This window comes from Pseudorasbora parva, chromosome 18 (genome assembly GCF_024679245.1).
Source record: "Pseudorasbora parva isolate DD20220531a chromosome 18, ASM2467924v1, whole genome shotgun sequence".
In the NCBI taxonomy this organism is placed as follows: domain Eukaryota; kingdom Metazoa; phylum Chordata; class Actinopteri; order Cypriniformes; family Gobionidae; genus Pseudorasbora; species Pseudorasbora parva.
The window spans coordinates 30,848,318-30,875,049 of NC_090189.1; the positions used below are offsets into that span (position 1 = coordinate 30,848,318).

At 43.3% G+C, this 26,732-nt stretch overlaps 1 protein-coding gene across 1 annotated transcript in view; it reads left to right on the forward strand.

Moving 5' to 3' along the window:
* LOC137045926 (short transient receptor potential channel 5-like) overlaps positions 1 to 26,732 on the forward strand; it is a 71,310-nt gene that overhangs the window by 10,832 nt on the left and 33,746 nt on the right. The window contains exons 2-4 of the mRNA XM_067422912.1: positions 5,114 to 5,540; positions 9,289 to 9,810; positions 23,544 to 23,880. Coding sequence (XP_067279013.1) covers positions 5,163 to 5,540; positions 9,289 to 9,810; positions 23,544 to 23,880 — 1,237 coding nt within the window. The 5' untranslated portion in view covers positions 5,114 to 5,162. The remainder of the gene's footprint in view (positions 1 to 5,113; positions 5,541 to 9,288; positions 9,811 to 23,543; positions 23,881 to 26,732) is intronic.

Here is a 26,732-nt window from a genome sequence, read left to right on the forward strand (position 1 = left end):
GCCCCTCGGATTGAGCTGTCTGGTGAGTTTCCAGACCAAACATCTTGATGTGGGTCTGGCTTGTCAGGCTAGGGTGCATTTGGAGTCCCAGGCAACTCCTTCTTTCCGCTCTCATTGCTCACCTTCTTTATTCTTCACTGTGCTTTCAAAGGCAAAAATTACCCACTCCCAAAAATAACTTTAGATTGTGGAGGATGAAGATGAAATCACAAAATCAACTGAAATCAAAATCTGTGTAGATTTTAGCAGCATCTAGCAGTGAGATTGTGAATTGCAACCGCCCACCACTCCATTTTGAAGCACATAGCAGAGCTATGGTGGCTGACACAGGACAAATATGTCCTCGTCTGAGACAACAGAGAGTAGCTAGCGCTTTGTAGAGCAGTTTGTCTGTTTAGGGCTAATGTAGAAACATGGCAGCGGAAAAATGTTGATTTCACTGCAAGGGGACCCGCGGTGTATGGAGAAAGAAATTGATCATTCTAAGGTAATAAAAACCTTTATATGTTCATTATGTAAGGTCTTTATACACCACTGAAAACATTTGTATGTTATGTATATTATATTGCATTTCTGTCAATAGATCCTCATAAATACTACACACTGCAGCTTTAGCCTAAATCAAAGCAATAAACTTAAAGCAGCACTTGGCTACTTTTGCTCTCGGGGTCCCCCTACAGTTTGGAAAAAATAATGTCCTCAACTACTGTCGTAAGATCTGTCATCCTACAACAGGGGATGCCATCGCGCGTGCATTTGTTGACATGACAACACTGATAGCCCTGAACTAGTGATGCGTGGGTCGTCTCATAACCCACGGACCCCGTATGCCTATTTAATGGTCGTGGGTGCGGGGCGGGTTGTAAAAATATATACAGTGGTGCGGTGCAGGCCAAATAACTTCATAAAAGTGGCGCCGCGGATTGGTGCAGCACTAACAGTTCCCCTGAACACTGCAAGAGGAGTTCAGAGTTCTTCTGGCGTCGTGTGTGAAATGTCTTCATCCCAGGTAACGTTACAGTCAGTGGCATGTTTCAGCATGTCATATGAATATAATTTCATGGGTTTTATTTTTTTCAAACGCCAAATAATTGCGATGCTCACGTTTACAAGCCAGAGTCATTATAGTAGTCTATTGGTTACCGTTTTACAGAATCTATATGATACTTCAGTTCAATGTTTGAGTGGTAGGTAATCACCACAACAAGCATGACAGCATCGGTCGGGTACGCCTCCTTCAGCTCACGCCGACGAGCAAACGCTGGTCACATGTTGATCCTCGTCCTGCCTTTAATCCCATCACTTTTTCGTTTCCTCTTATTGCTTTCCTCCAACAAAACCTTTTCGTTCTTATTTGCCTCTGCTGCTTCGGACATGACTATATTATCCGACGAACAAAGTTGGGCTCGCACGTCCGAATTTAAGGAAGTGTGGGTGTTGGTGGAAGTGACGTATATGCCGTAAAGCAGACGAATTTTGTAGTTCTTTTTGTTCTCGGGTTACTATCCGAAACCCGAATTTTAAAAGTATGATTAAAAACGATACAGACCCCATCAGGCTATGGCAGACGTGTCATTCAGCCTATCGTAAGTCGATTTATCATCACAAGAGTCTTAAAAAATATATTATGAAGGTTGAAAAGTTACCTAGTGCTGCTTTAAAGGTGTCATGAACTGGCTTTTTTTCTTTTTTATACAGTTGTCTGAGGTCAACTAATGACACTTGTGTGGTTTTTACATTCAAAAACATCATAACTAATAAGTAATAGGCTATTTTCTACACTGGTTTTGAGGCTCTCTCCTGAATGCTGGGTTTTGTTGGGTGTGCCGCACTGGAGACTTGGAAGTAAACGCCCACGGCTAGGATTGGAGAAGATTAGCATATTTAATGAGCTTCAGCTCCGCTGTCATATCTATGCCCCTGTCAGTTCACGTGAGGGAGGGGTTATTTTGAAAGCGGCACCCGGAAGGATTCAAGTATGTCTTTATCAAACAAACACAATGATTTATTTCTCATCCACCCACGATTGATTGGAATATTATTTTTGTATTACATACCCCGCACGATCGTTAGATATAAGCGTGAACCGTGCAAACACACCCACGTGCGCATGCGCCCTTCAAATGTCAAGTCAAGAGAGAGAGAACAGCGCAGAACAAAAAGGAATATTATGAGATTCATCGACCTGCCGACGGGCTTATGTTTTGGTAGTCCCTCTGGAAAACACACAGCCCCGGGACGTTGGGCTTTGTGAGCCCTGGCCCATACATGTCTGAGACAAGCATGATAAACGTATGTTTCTGTTAGACACGTACACAAAGCAAAACGTGATTTGTTTACAAACGATCCCGCAGTGAACTGAAGTGAACATGTCTTCCCCACTGGAACTTCATTTAAAATAATGTTCAACCCCACATTCCTAATATTAGGATCAGAAGGAAGCTTAGCGACTATGTTCTTCCACAACCAGAAATAGCGCAAGAATAGTCTTGGGGGTTGGCTGGGCTACTGAACTACACGTGCTTATAATTCTGTAGAGGCGATCAGTCGATGGCGTCAAGCTGTGAACAGGATCGTTTTCTGGGCCTGGTGTCTATAAAAGCTTTTCTTTGACTAACAACAAGGAAGTTTTCAGCTCTGAAACTTAGAGGATATTCTTATTTTACCATGACCTTTTATATATCAAAAGCTCAAGGGAAAGTTGATTCCTCAATTCATCACCCCTTTAAATCTAAAGCCCCTTTCACACTGCGATTCCGGCAAATACACGGATAATGCGACCCGACATTTTTTCCCGGGCCGCTAGATTTGGTCCATTCACACTGCCAGCGAAATGCCGTAATATGTGTGCTTTCACACACAACGCTTAACGGTCCCGGGTCGAGTTGACACGTGACATCCTGATGTGACGTATAATGGCGAGCGATCTCAGCTTCAGCGCGGATAGTAAGGAGCTCCGTGGTCTCGACTTGTGTCCAGTTTGCACACATTTCTGCTTATTTAATTTTAGTTTCTTTTGTATACGAACACTCTCTGCGTTTAAAACACCGACTAGCTCTTCTGGGACTGCAGGGTTGTGTTATTGAAAAAACAAGCTCTAGGAGTCGCATGATAACTACATACACGTTGCGGCATTAGTTTCGGCTTTTGTTCACACAGCGCTCGTCAATATTACTAGGTCCCCGACCCGGGTCGAATTCGGTAATCAATCCCGGGACGTGGTTGCTTTCACACAGAAGGCAACCCGGCAATGTTCCGGGAATATTGCGGGTCCGACGTGCATTGTGAAAGGGGCTTTTGTGTAATACTGAGCATTAAATAATTCCCACAAAATAAACAATGCAATGATTTCTTTTTATAAATATTAGAAATAATGTTATTCATTTATTATATAGTTGTGCTGTTTTCATATGTAAGGGTTTAAACATGAATATGTTCCTGATTGTATTTGGGGCTGTGCACATTCACTTGCAAACCACACTAATAGGCTAAAATGTTCATCCAGGTCTACAAATATGCTGAATAACACATGGGTCGATTCCCTGTGGAAGCCTTGTTCGGCTTTTATGAAGCAGCGAGGTGTGAAGTACAACATCAAATGGGAAAAAAACACACTGTCTCTATTCTTACATAATGAAATGCTCACAGACACCGTATAAAGTGCATCAAATAAAATGGTGGGATCACAGTAAAAGTGGACAGCTGTCTTGCTTTTGGCGAGGTTCACAAATGCTGATGCCAGGAGGGCTGAATAAATGCAACGGACTCAGAGTGCTAATATTTGTTCAAGTGAGCAAAATGACCTGAGCGGAATTTAATGCATCCCTTTCTATGAAAGTCCTATAGCAGGTCTTGATCCTTATTTCTTTTGGATTGGCCATTACAACTCTTTGAAAGGATGGATTAATGTTAATGGCAGCATTTTACAGTTTGGGAGGTTTTAAATTATTTACATTTAATTTGGGAGGTTTAGCCTACTTATTTTACAAGTGATTCAGCGGTTTTACGTGTAGTTACACTTCATTTGACATTTTGATAACAATATGGTTGTATTAGTTAGCATTAGTTAATGCATTAGTTAACATGAACTAACCATGAACAGTGGCATGAACATGAACAGGTTATCTTACTGTACATATTGACATTAATTTACATATCAGTTGACACACACTAAGGATGAACATTTTTAACACACCATCTTACTCTAAAGGTAAAAATGCTTTTGCGTACCTTATCAACATTATTTAATAAACCATTTATTTTGGGCTGTTGGTTAACATAATTCTAATGTGGAAACCATCTGAAAAAAAAAAAAGTTGTTCATGTTTAAATGCACTTTACTATCATTACTTACATTTTGTGACCCTTACTGTAAAGTGTACACTATTTCAACATTAACTGATGTGTTAACATTTGTAGGTCCATTACAAAGCAATAAATAATAATAAATGCCTCATTAATGGTAAATCGTGTTAATAAAGAGTCTAAAAATGTTAGCTACACATCAGTTAATGTTGAAATAAATAGTTTACACTTTACAATAAGGTTCTCAAAAAACATTAATACAAGTTTTGTTAACGGTAAATCATGTTAATTAAACAGTTAAACAGTTGAGTTTTACCGTTTTTTGAATCCATTCAGCCGATCTCTGGGTCTGGCAGTAGCACTTTTAGCATAGCTTAGCATAATCCATTGATTCTGATTAGACTGTTAGCATCTCGCTCAAATATGACCAAAGATTTTTCCTATTTAAAACATGACACTTCTGTAGTTACATCATGCACTAAGACCGATGGAAAATGTAAAGTTGTCGATATGGCTATGAACTATACTCTCATTCCTGCGTAATAATCAAGGAACTTTGCTGCTGTACTATGATTGCAGCAGGCGCAATGATATTAAGCAGAAAATATAGCAGGGCATTTATGGTAGAAATGTTTAATGATTTTTGAAATCCAACCTTTGCGTATATACAGAATTTTTCTTTCTAATAACCATCCTAAGAAATATTCATTGGAATCCTATGTCATCTAGATTTGTTCTGATTTACCATGTCAGTTATGAAAGGAATATGTCATCTTGTAATTGAATTGTTTGCTCAATCTCTTTTCAGCTTTCTCTGGACTTGTGTCATCTTATGTCATCGAGTCCACATAAACCCCATGGCGCAGCTGTACTACAACAAGGCCAGTAACTCCCCGTACCGCGATCGCATCCCCCTGCAGATCGTGAGGGCGGAGGTCGAGCTGTCTGCCAAGGAACGAGCCTACCTGACGGCAGTTGAGAAGGGCGACTATGCTGGAGTTAAACAGGCCCTCGAGGAGGCCGAGATCTATTACAACATCAACGTGAACTGCCTGGACCCGCTGGGCCGCAGCGCACTCCTCATCGCTATTGAGAATGAGAACCTGGAGGTGATGGAGCTGCTTTTGAGTCATGGCGTGCACATGGGCGACGCTCTCCTCTACGCCATCCGCAAGGAGGTGGTGGGAGCGGTGGAGCTGCTGCTGTCCTACAGGAAGCCCAGTGGCGAGAGACAGGTGCGTGAGGGTGTGACTTCCTTTGAAGGGAGAGTCACTTCCAACTTTTCTGACTGGATAGCATTGAGCTGTATTAATATGCCATAATTTTGACGAGAACAAGAATAACAGAAAAAAAGACATTTTGCTGAGTAGGGCTGGGTTGGTAATACTGATTAATGCATTTTAATCAATCTTCATTTTGATGTAGTGATATTAATTCTTAAATCCCCAGATTTATCTTCGATGGTTTTCAGTTTATGGATAAGCCATATCACCCTGTAGCCCAAGACTGGTTTCCCACTGAAGCTAAGCAGGGCTGAGCCTGGTCAGTACCTGGATGGGAGACCAAATGGGAAAACCAGGTAGCTGCTGGTAGAGGTGTTAGTGAGGCCAGCAGGGGGCGCTCACCCTATGGTCTCTGTGGGTCCTAAGGCCCCAGTATAGTGATGGGGACACTATACTGTCAATGAGCACCGTCCTTCGGATGATACGTTAAACCGAGGTCCTGAGGTCCTGTCTTTGTGGTCGTTAAAAATCCCAGGATGTCCTTCGATAAAGAGTAGGGGTGTAACCCCGGCATCCTGGCCAAATTTGCCCATTGGCCCCTGTCCATCATGGCCTCCTAATAATCCTCATATAATGATTGGTGTAATCACTCTGTCTCCTCTCCACCAATCTGGTGTGGTGAGCGTTCTGGCGCAATATGGCTGCCGTCGCATCATCCAGGTGAATGCTGCACATTGGTGATGGCTGAGGAGATTCCTCCCTTCTATCTGTAAAGCGCTTTGGGTGTCTAGAAAAGCGCTATATAAAATGTAATGAATTATTATTATTATTATAAATAAAACTTTACCAAACATTATTTGTCGCAAAACTCCCATCCAATAAGCATAATAAACTTTGTTCTTTGTTACTTCTGATATGAAACGCAATTTTTTGCTGTCAATATAAACACAAAATATGTAATAATTAAGAGTTTTGGCACTCTTTTACACCACTCAGTTTAGCCACCTCAGGTCAAGCGGCTGAACGGAGTGCACGTGAACCGTTCATCTCTTCCTCTTTACTACTACTTATAGCATAAAATATACATGAATGAACATCAGAAGGTATGTTGGGGAAAAAAACCCAGGCTACAACCTTACTGAAATGTATTGTGCCATGTAATCACTCAATCAGTGTTTTAACCGCAGAAAAAACAATATGTCTCATTAACAGAAAAAAAACTGTACAGAGCAGAATTTTGCTAATAATTTGCAGTATTTCATTTAAAACTTCATGTGCAATTTAAAAGTTTATTTTAGCAATGATTATGCCTATTATATAGTCTTTATGCCTATTACATAATCTTTATGGTAATGTACAAACTGAAAGGGTTCCATCGTGTATACTTTACAACATTAGTTGTAAGATTGTTTACCTTAAGAAAAAGGTATTTGTAATGTACCTGATATACTGTATGTCCAATTAATCCAGACTGTGAATTGGAATCAAATGGATTTGCAAAATCTGTGTAAGACATATTACAGATCTTTTGCAGTAACACCCCCCCCCCCCCCCCCACACACACACACACACAGACACACACACCCACCCCCAAAAGGGAGGCCAAAAGTGTTCTGCAATACAATATGAACGCAATAAGTACATTGTACTTATTTTTAATGTAGTAGTTAAGGCCACCTAATATAAAGCGAGGTCAACATTTGAATTCAATCACTGACATATTTTTCAAGTAAAATGAAGTATAGAGATCAGGATCATTTAATATCTTAAGCGACTCCTGAAATGCCTCGAAGGAATCGCATTTTTCTTGATCGTTTGAGATAAAAAAACTTGATGTACTATGAAAACTTAATGTAACTTGAAGAACTCAAAAGGTAATTTCCTGTCCAAAAATCTTATTTATTGAAACCAAGCAGCAAAACAAATTATTCTTTCTTAACATTGAGATATTAATCAAACACATTTAAATGTAAATGATGCTTATTTTATTATCAGAAACTCGGCCCGCCCAAGAATTGCTAGTTATAAATGTGATTATAAGGAATAAATAAATACATGCCGTTGGTGCTTATAATACATTCAAGGGTTTAAGGGTCTTAAAGTCTCTTATCATTTCAGTCTAATCATCGGAATATTTTATCAGTCTGTCACAAAATAAGACAAGCTTTGCAAATATTTTTAAAGGATAAGGCAGGTAAAAACTATATGTGCGCCTGACTGTTTATGAAAACTCAAAAAAAATGTGAGAACATCTTTAATATTATTCATTGTTATGGAATGAAAAATGTTGGCCTAAATATTGACAACTTCCTTAAAGGGCACCTATTATGCCCCTTTTTATGTCAAGATGTAATATACTGTTCAGGTGTCCCCATAGTGTGTCTGTGAAGTTTCAGATCAAAGTTACTAACAGATTCATTTTGAAATGGGCAATTTTTGGGTTTGAGAAAAATGAGCTATTTTGTGTGTGTCTTCTTTAAATGCAAATGAGCTGCTGCTCCTAACCCCCTATAGTGGACGGACACACTTATGTGACATTGTAGTTTTTCATCATCATAAAATATCATCTGCATGCGTTTTAAAGCCATATCACTCTCAACATAATACGCTATGCTCTCAACTTGAGTACACACACACCAGAGTCCTGCACGGGTCCGATTTTGTAGATCCGCACCCGCCCGTATCTGCAGTGCGTTAAACCGCATCTGACCCGTTTTCCGACACGGAGCACTAAATAAAATCCGCACCCATCCCGGTTAAAATAGAACCGACAACCGAACCGCATCCGAAATAAAATCAGTTTATCATATAACATTATATATAGGCCTACACATTTATTTCCAGGTCATACAAAATTAAATACAGCACTGCGCCGCGTCTTTAAAATTCAAACACATTATCTTCAATGAATTTACGCACACTGGCGGCATTGCCTGTCCGTGGCGACTCAGGAAGTTGTTCAAAATCCACAGAGCGCCAATGTACTGATTTCACCCTGTGCCACAAGATGCACACACCGTGCAGCTCTTCTGTCAGAAGTGGATTCAAAACTGAGCTCGCGCATGGCATAAATAATGTGCGCTTCCGGCGCTGAGCTTCCCCTCTGGTGTGCGATACCCCTGAAGCCTTGCGTGATCCCGAGCACAAATAACCTGATATTATTTTACAATTATTTGATTAACTTGAAATACAGGCAAGACATATTTTTGTAGATGTGTTCCTAAAAATATGTATACATTTTTTCGTTTGCATGTGACGTTTGTTTTAAACACGTTTTTAGACCCGTGTTTCCCCCTTCTCCGACCAGCCCTGACCCGCACCCGTATCCGACACAGTTGGATGTTTTTCACCCGTTTCCGCAAAATTTGTGGGTCGACCCGTCGAGTACCTGAACCCGTGCAGGACACACGACACATGCGCACAGAGATGTCGGCGCGTCTGTGAGAAGGCTATAAAACTAGTTCTCTTTCATGTGTTTTTGCGATTAAACTGTCAAATGCACACAAAGTTATGTAAGAAACACACAAAGTTCACATGAAAACAGTTAGTTATGTCTGTGCACGTATGCAGCAAGTACATAAATCACGTGTGTATATTAGATCTGAAGTGAAAGCAAGGTAATGTACAGTACCATTATAGGGTGGTTGTGTACACACATTTATGTTCAAACACATTGTGAAAGTGTATTTTGCATAATAGGTGCCCTTTAATAGTGCAATTTCACTATTATTTATTGCTCTCTTTGTTTGCACTCTTCAAGGTTCCTTCTCTCATGATGGACACACAGTTTTCGGAGTTTACGCCCGATATCACACCAATCATGTTGGCCGCCCACACTAACAATTACGAGATAATTAAACTCCTAGTTCAACGAAAAGTCACCATACCGAGGCCACACCAGATCCGCTGTGACTGCGTGGAATGTGTATCCAGCTCCGAAGTGGACAGTCTGCGCCACTCCCGTTCACGCCTGAACATCTACAAAACTCTTGCCAGCCCCTCTCTCATCGCCCTTTCCAGCGAGGATCCCATCCTCACAGCATTTAGGCTGGGCTGGGAGCTGAAGGAGCTCAGTAAGGTGGAGAATGAGTTCCGGCAGGAGTACGAGGAGCTATCGCAGCAGTGTAAACTTTTTGCTAAAGACCTGCTGGATCAGGCCCGTAGCTCCCGTGAGCTGGAGACCATCCTCAACCATCGGGACGACCACAGCGAGGAGCTGGACCCCCATGAATGCAGAGACCTGGCCAAGCTCAAGGTAGCCATTAAGTACCACCAAAAAGAGGTGAGCGCTCAAAATCTTAAATGCATGAGTGTTTCACCAATCATTACTACTAGGGATGCACCGATCCGATACTCGGGATCGGTATCGGCTCCGATCTGCCATTATTTGCCAGATAATCGGACAGACAGGACCGATCCAAATTCGATACTGTGTGCATAATATTCTGTGTTAATGTTAAGCCCCAGTGCCCCACAAAAGGCACAAAAACCTTATAAAGCATCAACGTGCACAATATTATAAGTGTTCTGAAGCCATTCCATCGTTTAATGCGAGTACAGATTAGTTCACGTCAATGCTTCCCATTCAGTCAGTCACTCTCCATTCAGCTTTAAACTGTCGCGTTCGGTTACGACACTCAACACGATGAAACTTTCCAAGATTATTTATTGTTTCTGTTATTATGCTTGATCTGTAGATAACGCTCTAACGTTATGGTTTCTCAAAAAAATGGCTATCTGCTGGCGTTTATTGCTGTCAACCGTGTTACTTTCTACCGGGTGTCAGTTAGATCACAACACTGGACTAGTTATTATATTTTTTTTCACACACAGTAACTGAAATGGTTAACTGTTAAAATAAACGGCTTATAAGAATACTGCATAGATATACTACGCGACGCGTCTATATCTTGTTTTAAACTTCTCGATGCGGACGGAGCGCGGCACGCTGTGAGCGTCTATGACTGTGGCTGTGAGCATGTGACTCCGTGTTGCTTCAAGCGCATCATCCTGCGCACGGGATGCGCATAAGCGCTTTGTGCCGCTCTGTATTATGCTACTGTTGCACTATGAACGCCTTATTAATAGCCTTTCTTGTTCTGCTCTATCTATATGTTGCTGCCTCATTAAAAATATGCACTATACATTTAAAATAAATGCAATTTCTTAGTATATAGGCCGTATTTCTATAAATATATTTACTTGTTTTTCATGAATATATTTTGTGTAACTAACATATTTTACCAGATTTACAGCTACAGTTATTCACTTTTATGGTTTCCTTTATTTTTTCCCAACTAAATGTTTAGATTTTATAAAATTATTGTGCACTCGTGATTTTATAACTTTTGCTGCTGTATTATTCACTAATCTAATTTATTCAATTCTACACACTAAAGCCTAGTTCACACTGCCCGATTTTTGCCCCGATTTTGAGTCGCCGACAGGTTTTGTGAAATCGCCGACAAATGCCCGAGATCACAGGCAAATCGGTGCTCGTGCACGCGAGTGACAATCACGCAGTGTGAATAATCAAAGACGCGATCAGAGAGAATCGCCGACGAGTCGCCGACGCCGGTGATATATTTGGCATGCTAAATATCTGGAGCTGTCGGCGATTCAAACTCCTGCTGTGTGAACTGCGTTCTGACTGAAAAATACACCGACAGCCAATGAGAGAGTGAGATACAGGGCAGCAGTATGGAGCCAGAATGGTGACTTTAAAATTTGGCATCACAAATTAAAATTGTCATTGAAAACAAAAGCAGAACTGAAAAAGGAAACATTGGCATTGAAACATTTGCATTGAAAACAGTTGTATTGGCATCGAAACAAGTATTGGCTCTGAAAAAATAAAATTATTAAAATATTACAATCGTATTCTTTTATTGAATTGGGATTTATTTGTATTTTCAATGACAATCTTCAGATTTTTTCTTCATGTCACTCTTTTTCAGTGACAGTTTTTTTTTTTACAATGTCAGTTTTTTTTCAATGTCACTGATTTTCAGTTTCAACTTTCTGGCACTGTTTTGGCGTGGAGAGGGGCGGGGTCTGAGGGGAGGGGTAAGTAGAGCGTAGTTTGCATATCATTGCATATAGGTATACTGAACCCGTCACCAGCTCTGAAGCCGCATGACAGATGTCCAGTTTACCGGGAACTTCCAAGCCGCAACTCTGTTTTTTTTTATCTGCCATTTACATGTTTATTCACGTGCAACCTGGCTGGTTTGCTTAACTTTTAACGGCCGTTAAAAGCCCCCCCCCCCCCCCCCCCCCCCCCCAGCTGGTGACGGGTTCAGTATACCTATATGCAATGATATGCAAACTACGCTCTACTTACCCCTCCCCTCAGACCCCGCCCCTCTCCACGCCAAAACAGTGCCAGAAAGTTGAAACTGAAAATCAGTGACATTGAAAAAAAACTGACATTGTAAAAAAAAACTGTCACTGAAAAAGAGTGACATGAAGAAAAAATCTGAAGATTGTCATTGAAAAATACAAATAAATCCCAATTCAATAAAAGAATACGATTGTAATATTTTAATAATTTTATTTTTTCAGAGCCAATACTTGTTTCAATGCCAATACAACTGTTTTCAATGCAAATGTTTCAATGCCAATGTTTCCTTTTTCAGTTCTGCTTTTGTTTTCAATGACAATTTTAATTTGTGATGCCAAATTTTAAAGTCACCATTCTGGCTCCATACAGGAGGTTCAGGGAGGAGTTATAGAGCATAATTTCAGTATTTTAATAGATATATTTACAATTCTATCAAACAGGAACAAAGGACAAACATTTGCACATCCAGCCACAGCAGCAGCACATTACAAAATTATTTATTTACCTCAAACTGTTTTTGCAGAACAAAATCCTGGCTCCCTCTGTCTCTCCAACAATTTCTTCCGCCATAATCTTTTTTCTTTTTCTCCACAAATCAGCGCACATACACTTTGAAGCAAACTTTGTGCAGTTTATCATTTTTAATAACAATTCCAAGTCACGCGCGAGAACTCCGGTCTGACGCACGTGTGATCTCGCGTTGTTTACTTGTCACATCGCACGTGTGTTTGGGAACCGTAGTTTGCGCACGGGAGAGAGAGAGAGTTGTCGGCGATTCTTCCTCTTGTTCAGTCATGCAGTGTGAACTCCTCTGTCGTCAAACCATCGTGCAGTGTGAACACAGCAGTGACTGAATGCTACCCCAGATAATCATGCAGTGTGAATAGAGCAGTGACCCGACGAGTTTGAAAATCGTGCAGTCTGAACTAGGCTTAAAGGGGGGGTGAAACACTCAGTTTCAGTCTATCTCATGTCAATCTTGAGTACCTATAGAGTAGTATTGCATCCTTCATATCTCCGAAAAGTCTTTTTTTTTATCATATTTATAAAAGAAATATAGGCTGTACCGAGTCTTTCCGGAAAAAACCGAGCGCCTGGAGGCGTATCGTGTGGGCGGAGCTAAAGTATGACAAGCGTGCAAAGCGGTGACGTCCTCAAGCGTGGAGAAACCCATCTATCTCAGCTAATACAGATAATGATCCACAATCAAATCTGAGGGAGAAATAAATTGAACTAAGGAGAAACGGCAACAGCAGGACGTCCGTCTCTGTGGTATGTAAGTTACTGTATTTAATGGCCTCTCCACATTTCTGTGTGTTTACTCGCAGTGTATGAGGACATGATTCGGTTTATGGACTATTGTATGCGACTAGACCTTAGAAGTAGCAAGCATACTGTAACGTTATACACAGAACAACAATGGAGTAACCGTTAGCGCATTTGAATGACGAAGCACGCGATTGTTGTCTATTACTGATGTTTACTCATGCGACGGTAGCCAATAGCAGAGACATTTGAAGCAGTTTAAGTTAACTCACCGTCGAAGCTTTATCGCTGGGACCGCTCCGTCAGAAACACACTTCTTTGGTATGATTTGGTAAAGTCCTGTGACAGCAGTGGTGTGTAAATCCATTTTGAGACGCAACTGAAACGATGTTGTCAAGCTTCCCGTCATTTCTGCATTCAAATCGGTTCAAATGCAGCGCTGCCTTCCCGGAATGCTGTGCTGAAGAGTTGAAGTCGCTTGATGTCACCCATAGGAATAAAGTGGAGCGCGGCGCCGTTCACGGACGACTGGATCTGCAGCTGAGAGACTGTTTACAGCGTGCTCTAGTCACGCGCGCGCGCACCCTACCGGGAGAAGAGCCCGTACGGCCCATACAAGGACCTTCCGCTCTTATTAACGTCAAATAGACCCATACTCGAAAAAAACTCGCCAAAACTTGTGAGAAACCGGAAGGAGTATTTTTGACACAGAAATACTCCATCAAACGTCCAACATTAGTTTTTGAAACTTTGTCTATGTTTAGGATGGGAATCCAAGTCTTTAACAGTGTAAAAAGCTCAGTGTAGTAAAGTTCGATATAAGGAGGAAGGAAGAGGACAAGGGGTCGGCTGGACGGTTGATGCTTGCTCTTTATTTTCTCAATAAACTTGTCAACACACACAGTCAAGTGTGAAATCTCATAACACGATCTCTCGATCACTTCCGGGTCGGCACTTCCGGGTTCCGGTTTCTCATTCTCTGAACATGGGGGTTCGCATCAACCGTCCGGGTTCTCTCTCTCCTCGATCTCCGGTTCCACTGCTGTTTTATCCCCTCTCCGCGCTCATTACTAGAACAAGAGACAGGTGTTATTAATCTGCTTCCAACCCACTCACGTACCGCTTGTCCCGCGGCTCTCTCTCCCGCTGCAGACCTCGCTGAACCACGCCCCCCTTGCCACATACCCCCACCGCCCGACTCAGGCCGGGGAGCCGTCCGGCCTGCAGCCCCCCCCCCCCCCATTTCTGGAGAGGAAGTCGGCCACAGCCATCTGAGCACCCGGCCTGTGGACCACCTGGAACTTAAAAGGCTGAAGAGCTAGATACCAACGGGTGATCCGCGCGTTGGTATCCTTCATGCGGTGGAGCCACTGGAGAGGAGCGTGGTCCGAACAGAGGGTGAACTCCCGCCCCAGAAGGTAATAGCGGAGGGTGAGAACGGCCCACCTGATGGCAAGGCACTCTTTTTCGATGGTGCTGTACTTAGCCTCTCTCTTCGAGAGCTTACGGCTAATGTACAGCACCGGCCGCTCTCCCCCCTCCACCTCCTGGGCCAGGACTGCGCCCAGCCCCCTGTCCGACGCGTCAGTCTGCAACAGAAAAGGGAGAGAAAAGTCAGGGGAGTGTAAAAGCGGCCCGCCACATAGAGCAGCCTTAACTCGGGTGAAGGCCTGCTGGCACGGCTCCGTCCATTGGACCGTATCTGGTAGCCCCTTTTTAGTAAGGTCAGTCAGGGGGCTGGTGAGGTCCGAATAATTTGGTATAAACCGTCTATAATATCCCGCCAGCCCCAAGAACTGCCTTACCTCCTTTTTGGTCTTGGGCCTCGGGCAGGTCGCAATTGCGGCGGTCTTATCAATTTGGGGACGCACCTGCCCATGACCCAAGTGGAAGCCCAGATACCTTACCTCCACCCGCCCAATTGCACACTTCTTCGGGTTGGCCGTGAGCCCCGCTCCCCTCAACGACCTCAAGACCGCCCGGACATGCTGCATATGCCGCTGCCAATCGTGACTGTAAATCACGATGTCGTCCAGGTAGGCAGCAGCATATGCGGCATGGGGACGCAAAATCCTGTCCATGAGGCGCTGAAAGGTAGCGGGTGCCCCGAACAAACCGAAGGGAAGCGTGACGAATTGGTGCAATCCGAACGGCGTGGTGAAGGCTGTTTTTTCTTTGGACAATGGAGACAAGGGGATCTGCCAATAGCCCTTCGTTAAGTCCAATGTCGAATAAAATCGAGCCGTGCCCAGCCGATCAAGCAACTCGTCAACCCGCGGCATTGGATACGCGTCGAATTTCGACACTGCGTTCACCTTGCGGTAGTCCACACAGAACCTGACCGAGCCGTCGGTTTTAGGGACCAAAACGATCGGGCTCGCCCAGTCACTGTTGGACTCCTCTATTACTCCCATATCGAGCATTGCCCCTAATTCTTCCTGAACTACTTTTTTTTTGTGTTCAGGTAAACGATACGGCCGGCTGCGAACTACCACGCCCGGCTCGGTCTCGATATGGTGCTGAATTAAGTCGGTACGTCCCGGTAGGGGCGAGAACACGTCGGCGAATTCCGCCTGTAGTTTTGAGAGATCAGTGAGTTGGGACGGTGAGAGGTGATCTCCCCCAGGGGCCAGTGCGACCGATTGTGCTTTGATGCTCGCCTCTGGCCCGAGATCATCCTCTCCCCCGATCACTGTCGCCAACAACACTGATTCGACCTCATTCCATTTCTTCAGGAGATTGAGGTGATATATTTGCCGTGCTCCGTTCCTATCGGACCGTATCACTTCATAATCGAGGTCTCCAACCTGTCGAGCGACCTCAAACGGCCCCTGCCATTTCGACATTAATTTAGAGCTCGATGTCGGGAGTAATACAAGCACTTTCTCTCCCGGTGTGAATTTGCGTAGTCTCGTACACCTGTTATACGACCGGCTTTGGCGGTCCTGGGCTTGTAACAAATTCTCCCTAGATAGCCGCCCCAACGTGTGGAGTTTTGTTCGCAAGTCCAGCACATATTGAATTTCGTTTTTGGCCAAAGAAGGCCCCTCCTCCCAAGTTTCTCGTAGGACGTCCAGCACCCCCCGGGGCTGTCGTCCGTAGAGAAGCTCGAAGGGGGAAAACCCCGTGGAGGCTTGCGGGACCTCTCGCACAGCGAATAAGAGGGGTTCTAACCACCGATCCCAATTTTTGGCGTCTTCCTGTACGAATTTACGGATCATGGATTTAAGAGTGCGATTAAATCGTTCGACCAAGCCGTCTGTTTGTGGGTGATAGACGCTTGTCCGAATCGATTTGATGCCCAATAACCCGTATAATTCGCTTAACGTGCGTGACATAAACGCCGTGCCTTGATCAGTGAGGATTTCCTTCGGAATCCCCACTCGGGAGATTAGACGAAACAGTGCGTCCGCAACACTCTTCGCCGAGATGTTGCGGAGAGCCACTGCTTCCGGATATCGTGTTGCGTAGTCCACGATAACTAGCGCAAAACGATGTCCGCGTGCGGATCGCTCTAATGGCCCGATGAGGTCCATCGCAATTCTCTCGAAGGGGACCTGCATTAATGGAAGGGGGCGCAATGGCGCTTTTGGGGAGGCCAGGGGATTCACCAACTGACATTCAGGACAAGACGCGCACCACCTGCGCACATTGTCGTGAATGCCTGGCCAAAAAAATCGGGTCATTAAACGATTCAGCGTGGCCGCCTGTCCCAGGTGGCCCGCCATAGGGTTAGAGTGAGCCGCCTGGAAAAGCATTTCCCGGCGGCTCTTTGGTACTAACAACTGGGTTGTATCCACTTTTGTCTGAGCGTCTTGGGTCACTCGATACAACCTATCCTTAATTATGGCAAAATAAGGATACGTGACGGGCAAGGCGGGTTGAAGGGACTGACCGTCGATCGTGCGGACCTGGTGGAAAGCCTGTTTGAGGGTATCGTCTTGAGACTGCTCCAGAGGGAAGTCATCGCGGTCCGAGAGAATCAGTCTCTCGACCCCGCTCGGTTCCTCTGAAGCAGTTCCCGAGGGTCCCGTATCAGTCTCACCAACCTGCACTCGCACCGCCCCGTTCCTAGCCTTGTTCCCCCAAGCGGCATCCGCGCATATCGACCCCAATAACGCCGGAAAGGCGGGCCAATTTGTCCCCAGAATTAGCGGATGCCGGAGGTGGGGACTAACCGCCACCTCAACACTATGATTTTCTCCCCTAAACTGTATCGTGACTGGGACAACCGGATATTCCACCACATCCCCGTGCACACACCGCACCTTAACCATGCGGCTTGTATCCAATGCCCCAGGCTGCATCAGGCTTTGATGGATCGAGGTTTGGTTACAGCCTGAATCCACCAAGGCCTGATATGTACCCCCCTTGATACTCACAGGAACTTGGTACTCTCCTGCTTGATCAGGGGTGGTCCGCTGAACGTCCGGGACCCGGATCATTGTCCCGATGTCCATCATTGGACATCGGTCCACAAAATGGTCCGGGTCGCCGCACCGCCAGCAGGCCAGCCCAGGCCTGCCCGCCGCCCCTGCGGCGGGGAGTGGGTTGGAATATGAGCGCGGAGGGGGGGTGGAACCGGAACCGTTATCCCCGCCCGACCCCAGCAGCCCCGCCCCCCTGGGCGGGGCCCTCGAACTCCCGTACTGCCCTGGGCCCATTCCACCCCGACCTCTGGGGGGAATGCGAGGGGGCCCTGGAGGGCGGGACCTAGGGAGAGGGACAGGGTGAGAAGGAGAGACAGAGGGGGGAGAGAGAGAGGGAGAGGTTAGTCGGGGTTCGCCGACCCCTGGGCACGCCACCAGATGGTCCTCCGCCAGGTTGATGGCCGTCGTCAGCGACGTGGGCCGGTGGCACTGGACCCACTCGGCGGTCTTCTTGGGTAGCCGAGCAATGAACTGCTCCAGTACCACCAGATCGACGATGTGGTCCACGTCGCTTCCACCGGCCAATAGCCATTTGCGGCAGGCGTCCCGGAGCTGGTGGGCCATCGCGAAGGGCAGGCCGGTCTCCCCCCACTCCAGCGAGCGGAAACGCTGACGGTGCTGTTCGGGGGTCCGACCGACCCGCTGGATGATGGCCCTCTTCAGATCTTCGTAATCCAGGAGGTTCGCCACCGGCAGTTGTTGGGCGGCCGCCTGGGCTTCTCCGGTGAGCAGTGGAATAAGGCGCACCGGCCACTGTGCCCGGGGCCACCCGCAGGCCTCCGCCGCTTTTTGAAACAGGTCAATGAAGGCCTCGGGATCGTCTTGTGGCCCCATCTTGTGTAGGGGCACGTGGACCGGTGCGCTGGCGAGCCCGGCGGCTTCGGTGCGAACCTCCCGGTCTATCCAGCTCCGGAACCTCTCGCGGTCCTCTTGCTGGCCGCGGACGATGGCCTCGAATCGGCGCTCCTGGTCCGCCCGCAGCTCCAGCATGGACTGATGTTGTTCCTGGTGGAGGGCCGCGAGAGAGGTGATAATGTCCGCAAACGGCGTGGCGGAGGGCGTTGGAGTAGTCATGGCGGCGGCGCGGTCCTACTTCCTCCCGGGTTTTCGGCACCACTGTAGTAAAGTTCGATATAAGGAGGAAGGAAGAGGACAAGGGGTCGGCTGGACGGTTGATGCTTGCTCTTTATTTTCTCAATAAACTTGTCAACACACACAGTCAAGTGTGAAATCTCATAACACGATCTCTCGATCACTTCCGGGTCGGCACTTCCGGGTTCCGGTTTCTCAGTCTCTGAACATGGGGGTTCGCATCAACCGTCCGGGTTCTCTCTCTCCTCGATCTCCGGTTCCACTGCTGTTTTATCCCCTCTCCGCGCTCATTACTAGAACAAGAGACAGGTGTTATTAATCTGCTTCCAACCCACTCACGTACCGCTTGTCCCGCGGCTCTCTCTCCCGCTGCAGACCTCGCTGAACCACGCCCCCCTTGCCACACTCAGTATGCATGAAACAGCATTTCACCCCCCCTTTAAGGCTTAGAAATTCTACATAGACAAAACTGCATTGGTATCGGATCGGTTTAGTATCAGTATCGACCGATACTCAACATTTTTAATATAGGATCGGATCGGTTCTGGAAAAATGGTATCGGTGCATCCCTAATTACTACATATTCTTTGGCTCTATATTACATGGATGGCTCTTTAACGGCTCTAATAGTATAATTCTCTTTTGATATTTTAATTACAATTACAAAATAATACCTTTTGGAACTTGGAGTTCAATTTGAGCAGATGCTTTTTTACCATCATCTCTGTCATTGTCACAGCTCACATCCCCGGTACATTCAGCATTTGGCGCATATTCACTCGTAATCTCAACCATATTCTTAAAACTATCACTTTCAACATCTTCAAAATCAATATTTTGATCGCTGAAAGCTTATTCAACAAGATCCACCATCAAGTGACAGTGACACTAATATTTGATTGTGTCCAGTACTTGCTCTGCAGTAAATACTTGTTTATTCTTTTGTTTTATACCTGCAGTAACTTTGAGTGGAACATCACGTAATTGAGTATCAGGCAATGCCACCTTGAGGAATAAAGGTGCATGTATACATATTGAGACATCAGATATTCAATTATTGTTGTCCAGGGGAGGGAAAAAAAACTAGTACGTACCTCAGGTCACTAGAGACCCTATAGACCCATCTGTGATAAGGAGAAAGAGAAAACCTTTCTCCTTGACGCTCTATTTTCTCACTCTGGCCTTTTCAGACTACTCGTGAGGCTGTCGTAGAGAAGTCTAGGCTGAAGGAGTTATATCAGTTCTTGCTCTCCTCAGGCTTACGCTGAGGTTGGGTCTGGCAAGAGGCAGGCAGAGTGATAGACATACAGCTCTGTTGTCCTCTGCAGCTTGAAGATTAAAGTGGACTAGTGAGTCTCACCAGAAAGTGATTTTCAATTTTAAAAAATTATTTATTTATCAAGGGTTAGCACTTTTTTTGTAGCCTGACGTGGTCATACTCATTTCTAGTCAGAATATGAGTCTGAAACTGCTCCATTGGGCTTTGATTATGGGGCATGTTTCAACCGAACCAGGAAAGACATCAATTGGATAGACCTACAACCAATCAGAGCAACGAAGCGACGCATTGTCAAATGTCAACAGAGTTCAACTGCACTGTGTTGCCAAGTCCGTGTTTTTTCCGCGGGTTATTTTCTATGTCCGCAAGTTGAAGCGACTATTATGTGATATATAGACCCATGAGTGTGAATTTTAGCAGGCAATCTTGCCAAAATAACACACATTTTACCCCCCAAAACACAATTTTTTTCCCAGAGAACCCCCTAGGAAGCTATTGTTTAGGGCTTGTAGTTGGCAGATTTTGTTGTAAAAATTTGGCAACCCTGTCTGCACGCGCACTGGAATAAAAAATATTTAAAAAAATAAAATAATTTAATGATACACAGAGTACTTACCCAACATGATCATCATTTTTGAGAGAAATAGTGGAGGTGAATGCATATACAAACAAGCTCTCCGTTTAAGATTTGAACAAATATAATCCAAGCCCCTTTGATGACGTGCATGATTACGTTACTGTTGATCATCTGTCCGTCATCGTCTAAAGCCCGCCCTGATGATTTCATTGGTCCGAACAGTTTCTGTTCGGAGATAATTACTCCTCTATGGAGCGAGGCCAGACCGAGCCGCCCGACCTAAAAATGTTGTGGGCGGGGCTAAATTTGGCTGGCATCCAGGCTAAATTTTTTGTAGGGGATTAAGTATTAAGTATTATAATTAATTAAGTATTACACTATTGATGCTGTTAGAGCTACCTCTGCCAAACCACAAGTGAAATTTCACCCAAAGTTTTCCAGCTTGCATATATTTTTGCAAAAGTTCTTAACTCTTTCCCCACCAAACAAAGAATTTTCTGTTATTTGTGAGAAAACGCTAGCCTGACAAGCCAGACCCACATCAAGATGTTTGGTCTGGAAACTCACCATTGACAATCTCAATCCGAGGGGCGGGATAAACGGTTGTCTTTCAAACTCCCTCTGCACGCGATAGGATAGCGCCACACCAACCAGAGCAACGAAGGTTAAACAGAGCTCGCTGATAGATTAAACATTCGCCGTATCCGGTCGGCTAAACTCCGAACACATCTTCCCTTTTTAAGAATGACTTCAGTGCCGTTCATTGTTCTTTTCTCAGAGAAAAGCTTAACTCCAAGTCTTCCAGAGTCGCGGTCAGAGCTGATTCGAAAGACCGCCGCCGTTCGCCAGTTTCTGTGTTAACTAGAAGCACGCAAACGCAACTCGGCCGTCGTCATTATGGCCCCGCCTGCCGACTCTATACTCATATGCATTTGTAAAATAATGTGATCATCATCATTAAACAGCTTATGAATCAAAACGATCTAATGTTATTGAATGAAATGTGGACCCAGGATGAGCTACAGGACTGTGCAAGCATTAGGAGTGTTGATGGACTCGATCTCCTCCATCTGTGTTTGATCATCGCTCTGAATCTGATCTGGAAACACGTGTCTTTCACAAAATCTGGATTTTTCTCAGCTTTTTTGCTTTTTTATGAAACTTACCCATATTCAAGTGTTGATAAAAAAAGAAATGAATGAATCTAGAATAAAACTTTGTTTTGTTTGTTTGTTTAAAAGAAGAGGGTCAGCTCTTTATTTTGATATATTGCATGCTCAGATATTCATTAAACTAAATATATGGGCTATTCAGTTTTTTGTGAAAAGTGTCAAAAACCCTGGCGGTGGCTGGCAACTTTTTGAAAAAACTCTGGCGGGGGAAGAGTTAAGAAGGTTAATCATTATCAGACTCAGCGTCTAGTTTTAATACATGTTACCTTAATAAGTGTATTATATTTTGGCTCTGCATCAACTGCATTAGGGATAATTTGAAGTCTTCATTAAACATTTAGTTGATTTTGAGGAAATCCTAGTGTTTTTTATTTAAATTCATCAACAATACTTCTCTTGCGAAGAATGTATACATTTGATAAATTCATCGAATAAAATAATTATGAAATCAAACAAACAAACAACTAAACCAGGACATTAAGAACTTTAAAATACATCAGAACCTGTATTTACCTAGAAATGTTATCTGAGACGAAGAGCTTTCAAAAGAACAGTTGTTTCTAATGCTGATGGAATCATTGCAAAATACTTTCACGAGAGGTGACAGTTCAAGGTGCTCTTGCATTTGGAATCATTCGTCTGTTTAATAGGACCCCAGAGCAGAACAGACTCCTTTCATAAAACATAATAACATTTCAGAGCAATGTAGGTCAGGCAGCAAGAGAAAATGTCATTTGAGAAACATTATTTATATGATTATTATAGACCGACATATCCTTTTAAATCTGCATTGTGTAAAAGGAAGCCGTTTTTGTAGCGTTTGTGCATTGATGTAAAGTTGGAGTGGTGTGGCATAGTGAAGTAGATGAAAGTTGGCAGGTTTAGATCTTACAAGGTTTGATTTGTGATTCATCAACATTGGGCTCTTGAGCAGGTTGTACCAGGTCACTCCAGGGAAATAGACTTTATAATAACCATAATGTAAGTTTTACTAAATATTAAATGACTACTTATTGAAAGTCTGACAGGTTTATTTAATAACTGATTTCACCTCAAATGCCAGTGGACAAAGGTATTGCGTAAGGATGTGAATGTCAAAAAATGCCAAACCTCACTGATGTTTACCCACTATAAAACCTCATTTATGCTGTTGTGTAATGTTTATTGTCAGTTTATGTGCAATTTTTTTGCTTTTCTCAGTATGGTTGATAGATAAAATGTAAACATAAGGTTAATATATACTGTAAATTCAACAAAGAATGCCCAGGTCATATTTAAGAACAATACCTTTACATTTACATTTATGCATTTATCCAACACAACTTATAATAGAGCAACACGAGCACTTTGTTACAGATGCAAAAATATTCAAAACAAAACTTACAATAACAACTTACAATAGGGACATAAATACTTCATCACAGTGCAATATAGAACAATATAGAAAACTAAACAATACAACTACTGTAATATATAAGTTTTACAAATCCACAAAAAAATGTTGCATTATATTTATATAATAATTTATGAGATCATTTTTATATTTTGGATGGCAATGATGCATATCACAATGGAAAGAATCTTGATTCTATAAATCACATTTTTTTGCAAGAATTTCTTGACAGTTTTCATAAGATTCCACTTTTACAAATTATCCATTTTTCATATAGGATGAGATATACTTTCATATTACCATATATCATATACAGTACCAAACAGACAAGAATATGTACAAAACATCTGTATAAATGTAACATCTATATGATCTGTTCAACCATTTTTATGCAAATTATGCCATAATGTCATGAATTTTCACAGGCTTGTTAAATCATTCAACCATTATTACATTTTGACAGTTTGTAGCTCAGCCCAATTGTCAGCAGCTCCTGGCAACACTGTGGTATGATAGTTTCCCGGGTTGGAGACGCCGTCACTGGGCAGTGAAGCTCATCACTTGCTTCATCATTGGCCTGCTCTTTCCTGTCTTCTCCATCATATACCTTCTGGCTCCAAAGAGCACCTTGGGAACCTTCATCAAGAAACCTTTCATCAAGTTCATCTGCCACACTGCCTCCTACCTGACCTTCCTCTTGCTCCTCCTCCTGGCCTCACAGCATATTGTGCAAACGGACCTGCATGTACAGGGACCTCCACCCACCATTGTGGAGTGGTTGATCTTACCCTGGGTTCTAGGTAAGACTTCTTCGGTACATTTAAACAGTTGGATGGATGGATGGATGGATGGATGGACGGATGGATAAATGGATGAATGGATGGAAGACTTCTTGAGTACATTTGAGCACAACAGTGGGATGGATGGATAGATCAATGGAAGACTTCTTACGCTCTAAAAAAATGTTGGGTTGAAAATGGACAAACCCAGAAATTGGGTTGTTAGAACCCAGTGAATGGACCCATTCAAACAACCCAATTTCTGGGTTTGTCCATTTTCAACCCAACTTGGGTTGTTTTTAACCACGCATTTTTAAGAGTGTAGGCATATTTTAGTGCAACAGTGTGGTGGATGGATGGATGGATGGATGGATGGATGGATGGATGGATGGAAGACTTCTTGGGTACATTTGAGCAAAATAGTGGGATGGATGGATAGAAAACTTCTTGGTTTTAGTGCAACAGTGGGGTGGATGGATGGATGGATGGAAGACTTCTTGGGTACATTTGAGTGCAACAGTGGGATGGATGGATGGATGGATGGATGGATGGATGATGGATGAATGTAAGACTTCATGGGTAAATTTGAGCACAACAGTGGGATGGATGGATGGATGGATGGATGGATGATGGATAAATTTAAGACTTCATGGGTAAATTTGAGCACAACAGTGGCATGGATGGATAGATGGATGGATGATGGATGAATGTAAGACTTCATGGGTAAATTTGAGCACAACAGTGGGATGGATGGATGGATGACTTCATGGGTACAACTGTACATTAAATCAGAAACACTCACCTTTGCAATTTCCCCAACATCATCTCCGTCTTCAACACTCACTGCCTGTCTGGAGGAGATAAGGGTGTGGATGAAGCACAACTTCCTCCAGTTAAACAGCTCTAAAACCGAAGCCATTCTTGTTGGCACACCACATCAAACACAGTCTTTCTCCATAACTGGTATAACTATCTCTGGTCAGGACATTCCCCTCTCCACAACTGTCACCAATCTTGGTGTAAGATTTGACCCACAATTCAGCTTCAAAGCCCATATCAAAAACCTCTGCAAGACATCTTTCTACCATCTCAGAAATATTGCTAAACTCTATCCAAAACTAACCTTAGCAGATGCTGAAAAGCTGGTCCATGCCTTTGTCTCCTCCAGACTGGATTACTGTAACACACTTCTCATCGGGGACCCTAACAAAAGCTTGCAGAGACTGCAGTGTGTTCAGAATAGTGCAGCAAGGATCCAGTTGAAAGAGTTCGAAAATTCAATCACATCACACCCAGTCTCCATTCACTTCACTGGCAATCCTTCCAGGATTGAATATAAGGTCTCCCTTCTAACCCACCAGTGCATCTATGGAAATGCCCCCTCCTATCTGAAAGAACTACTCACACCTTCAACTACAGCTCGATCACTTCGTTCAACAAATTTAAACCTCCTTCATCTTCCCAAGACTAAGCTCAGCTCTATGGGTGATCGGGCTTTCTGTTCTGCCGCTCCTCGGATTTGGAATGCCCTACCCGACCATCTGAGGGCCCCTCGAGCTCTTGAGATTTTTAAAAAAGAACTTAAAACATTTCTTTTTGGGAGAGCTTTTAGCTTTAAATCTATTAATATTTTCCCATTTTTAAATGATCTTACTGTAGCACTTTGAGATTTGTTCCAAATGCAATACAAATAAAATGTATTATTTATTATTATTATACAGTTGAGTGCATCAGTGGGATGGATGGATTGACTTCATTGGTACATTTTAGCACAACAGTGGGATATATGGATGATGGATGGGTGGATGGATGGATGGATGACTTCATGGGTACAGTTGAGTGCAACAGTGGGATGAATGCTGGATGGATGGATGGATGTACTTCAAATCTTTCATCTTTTGTTGCTTTAAAGAAGTAATGACTACCGATGCTTGACTACCATACTAAAGCACATGTAAAGTACCTTAACACTATTGTTAAGTATCATTTTAACAGTAGTGTTCTTCAGTATTACATTTCCAGTACTATATTTTAAATGCACTGAATTGCAACTTCACCTTTACAGATAGTATTTGAGGTAATTAAAAATATATTTGATGAATACTGTAGTATACACGTTTCAGTAATGTATTTTAGTTTACCATTAATGCTTAATGTCAAAAAGATTTCAAAAAGATGTACTTACTTAAGTTCTTCTTAAAGGGTTAGTTCAGCCAAAAAGAAAATTGATGTCATTAATGACTCACCCTAATGTCGTTCCACACCCGTAAGACCTCCGTTCATCTTCAGAACACAGTTTAAGATATTTAATATTTAGAGAGCGTATACAAGTGTATGCACACTATACTGTCCATGTCCAGAAAGGGAATAAAAACATCATCAAAGTAGTCCATATGTGATATCAGTTAGTTAACTACAATCTCTTGAAGCATCAAAAAAACATTTTGGTCCAAAAATAACAAAAACTACAACTTTATTCAGCATTGTCTTCTCTTCTGCGTTTGTTTTCAAACCTCAAATAAAGATTAAAACGGACTTAAATCAGCGGATTGATTCATGATTCGGATCGGCAATGTCACACAATTTCAGCAGTTTGGCATGCGATCCGAATCATTGATCGATTCACTGATTCATAACCGGCATTAGGGTGAGTCATTAATGACATCAATTTCAATTTTGGGTGAACTAACCCTTTAAGTGTATCAAAGAGCACTTGTAAGTACAACTAATTGCATTTAATATACATTTAAACTACAATACATGCATTTTCATTTAAGTGTACTTCTTTTGCATGAAAAAGGTTATGTACCTTGATCAAAATTCATTTCAAAATCTTTTTATGGCTGAGAATTATATATTTTTTTAATCCCTGA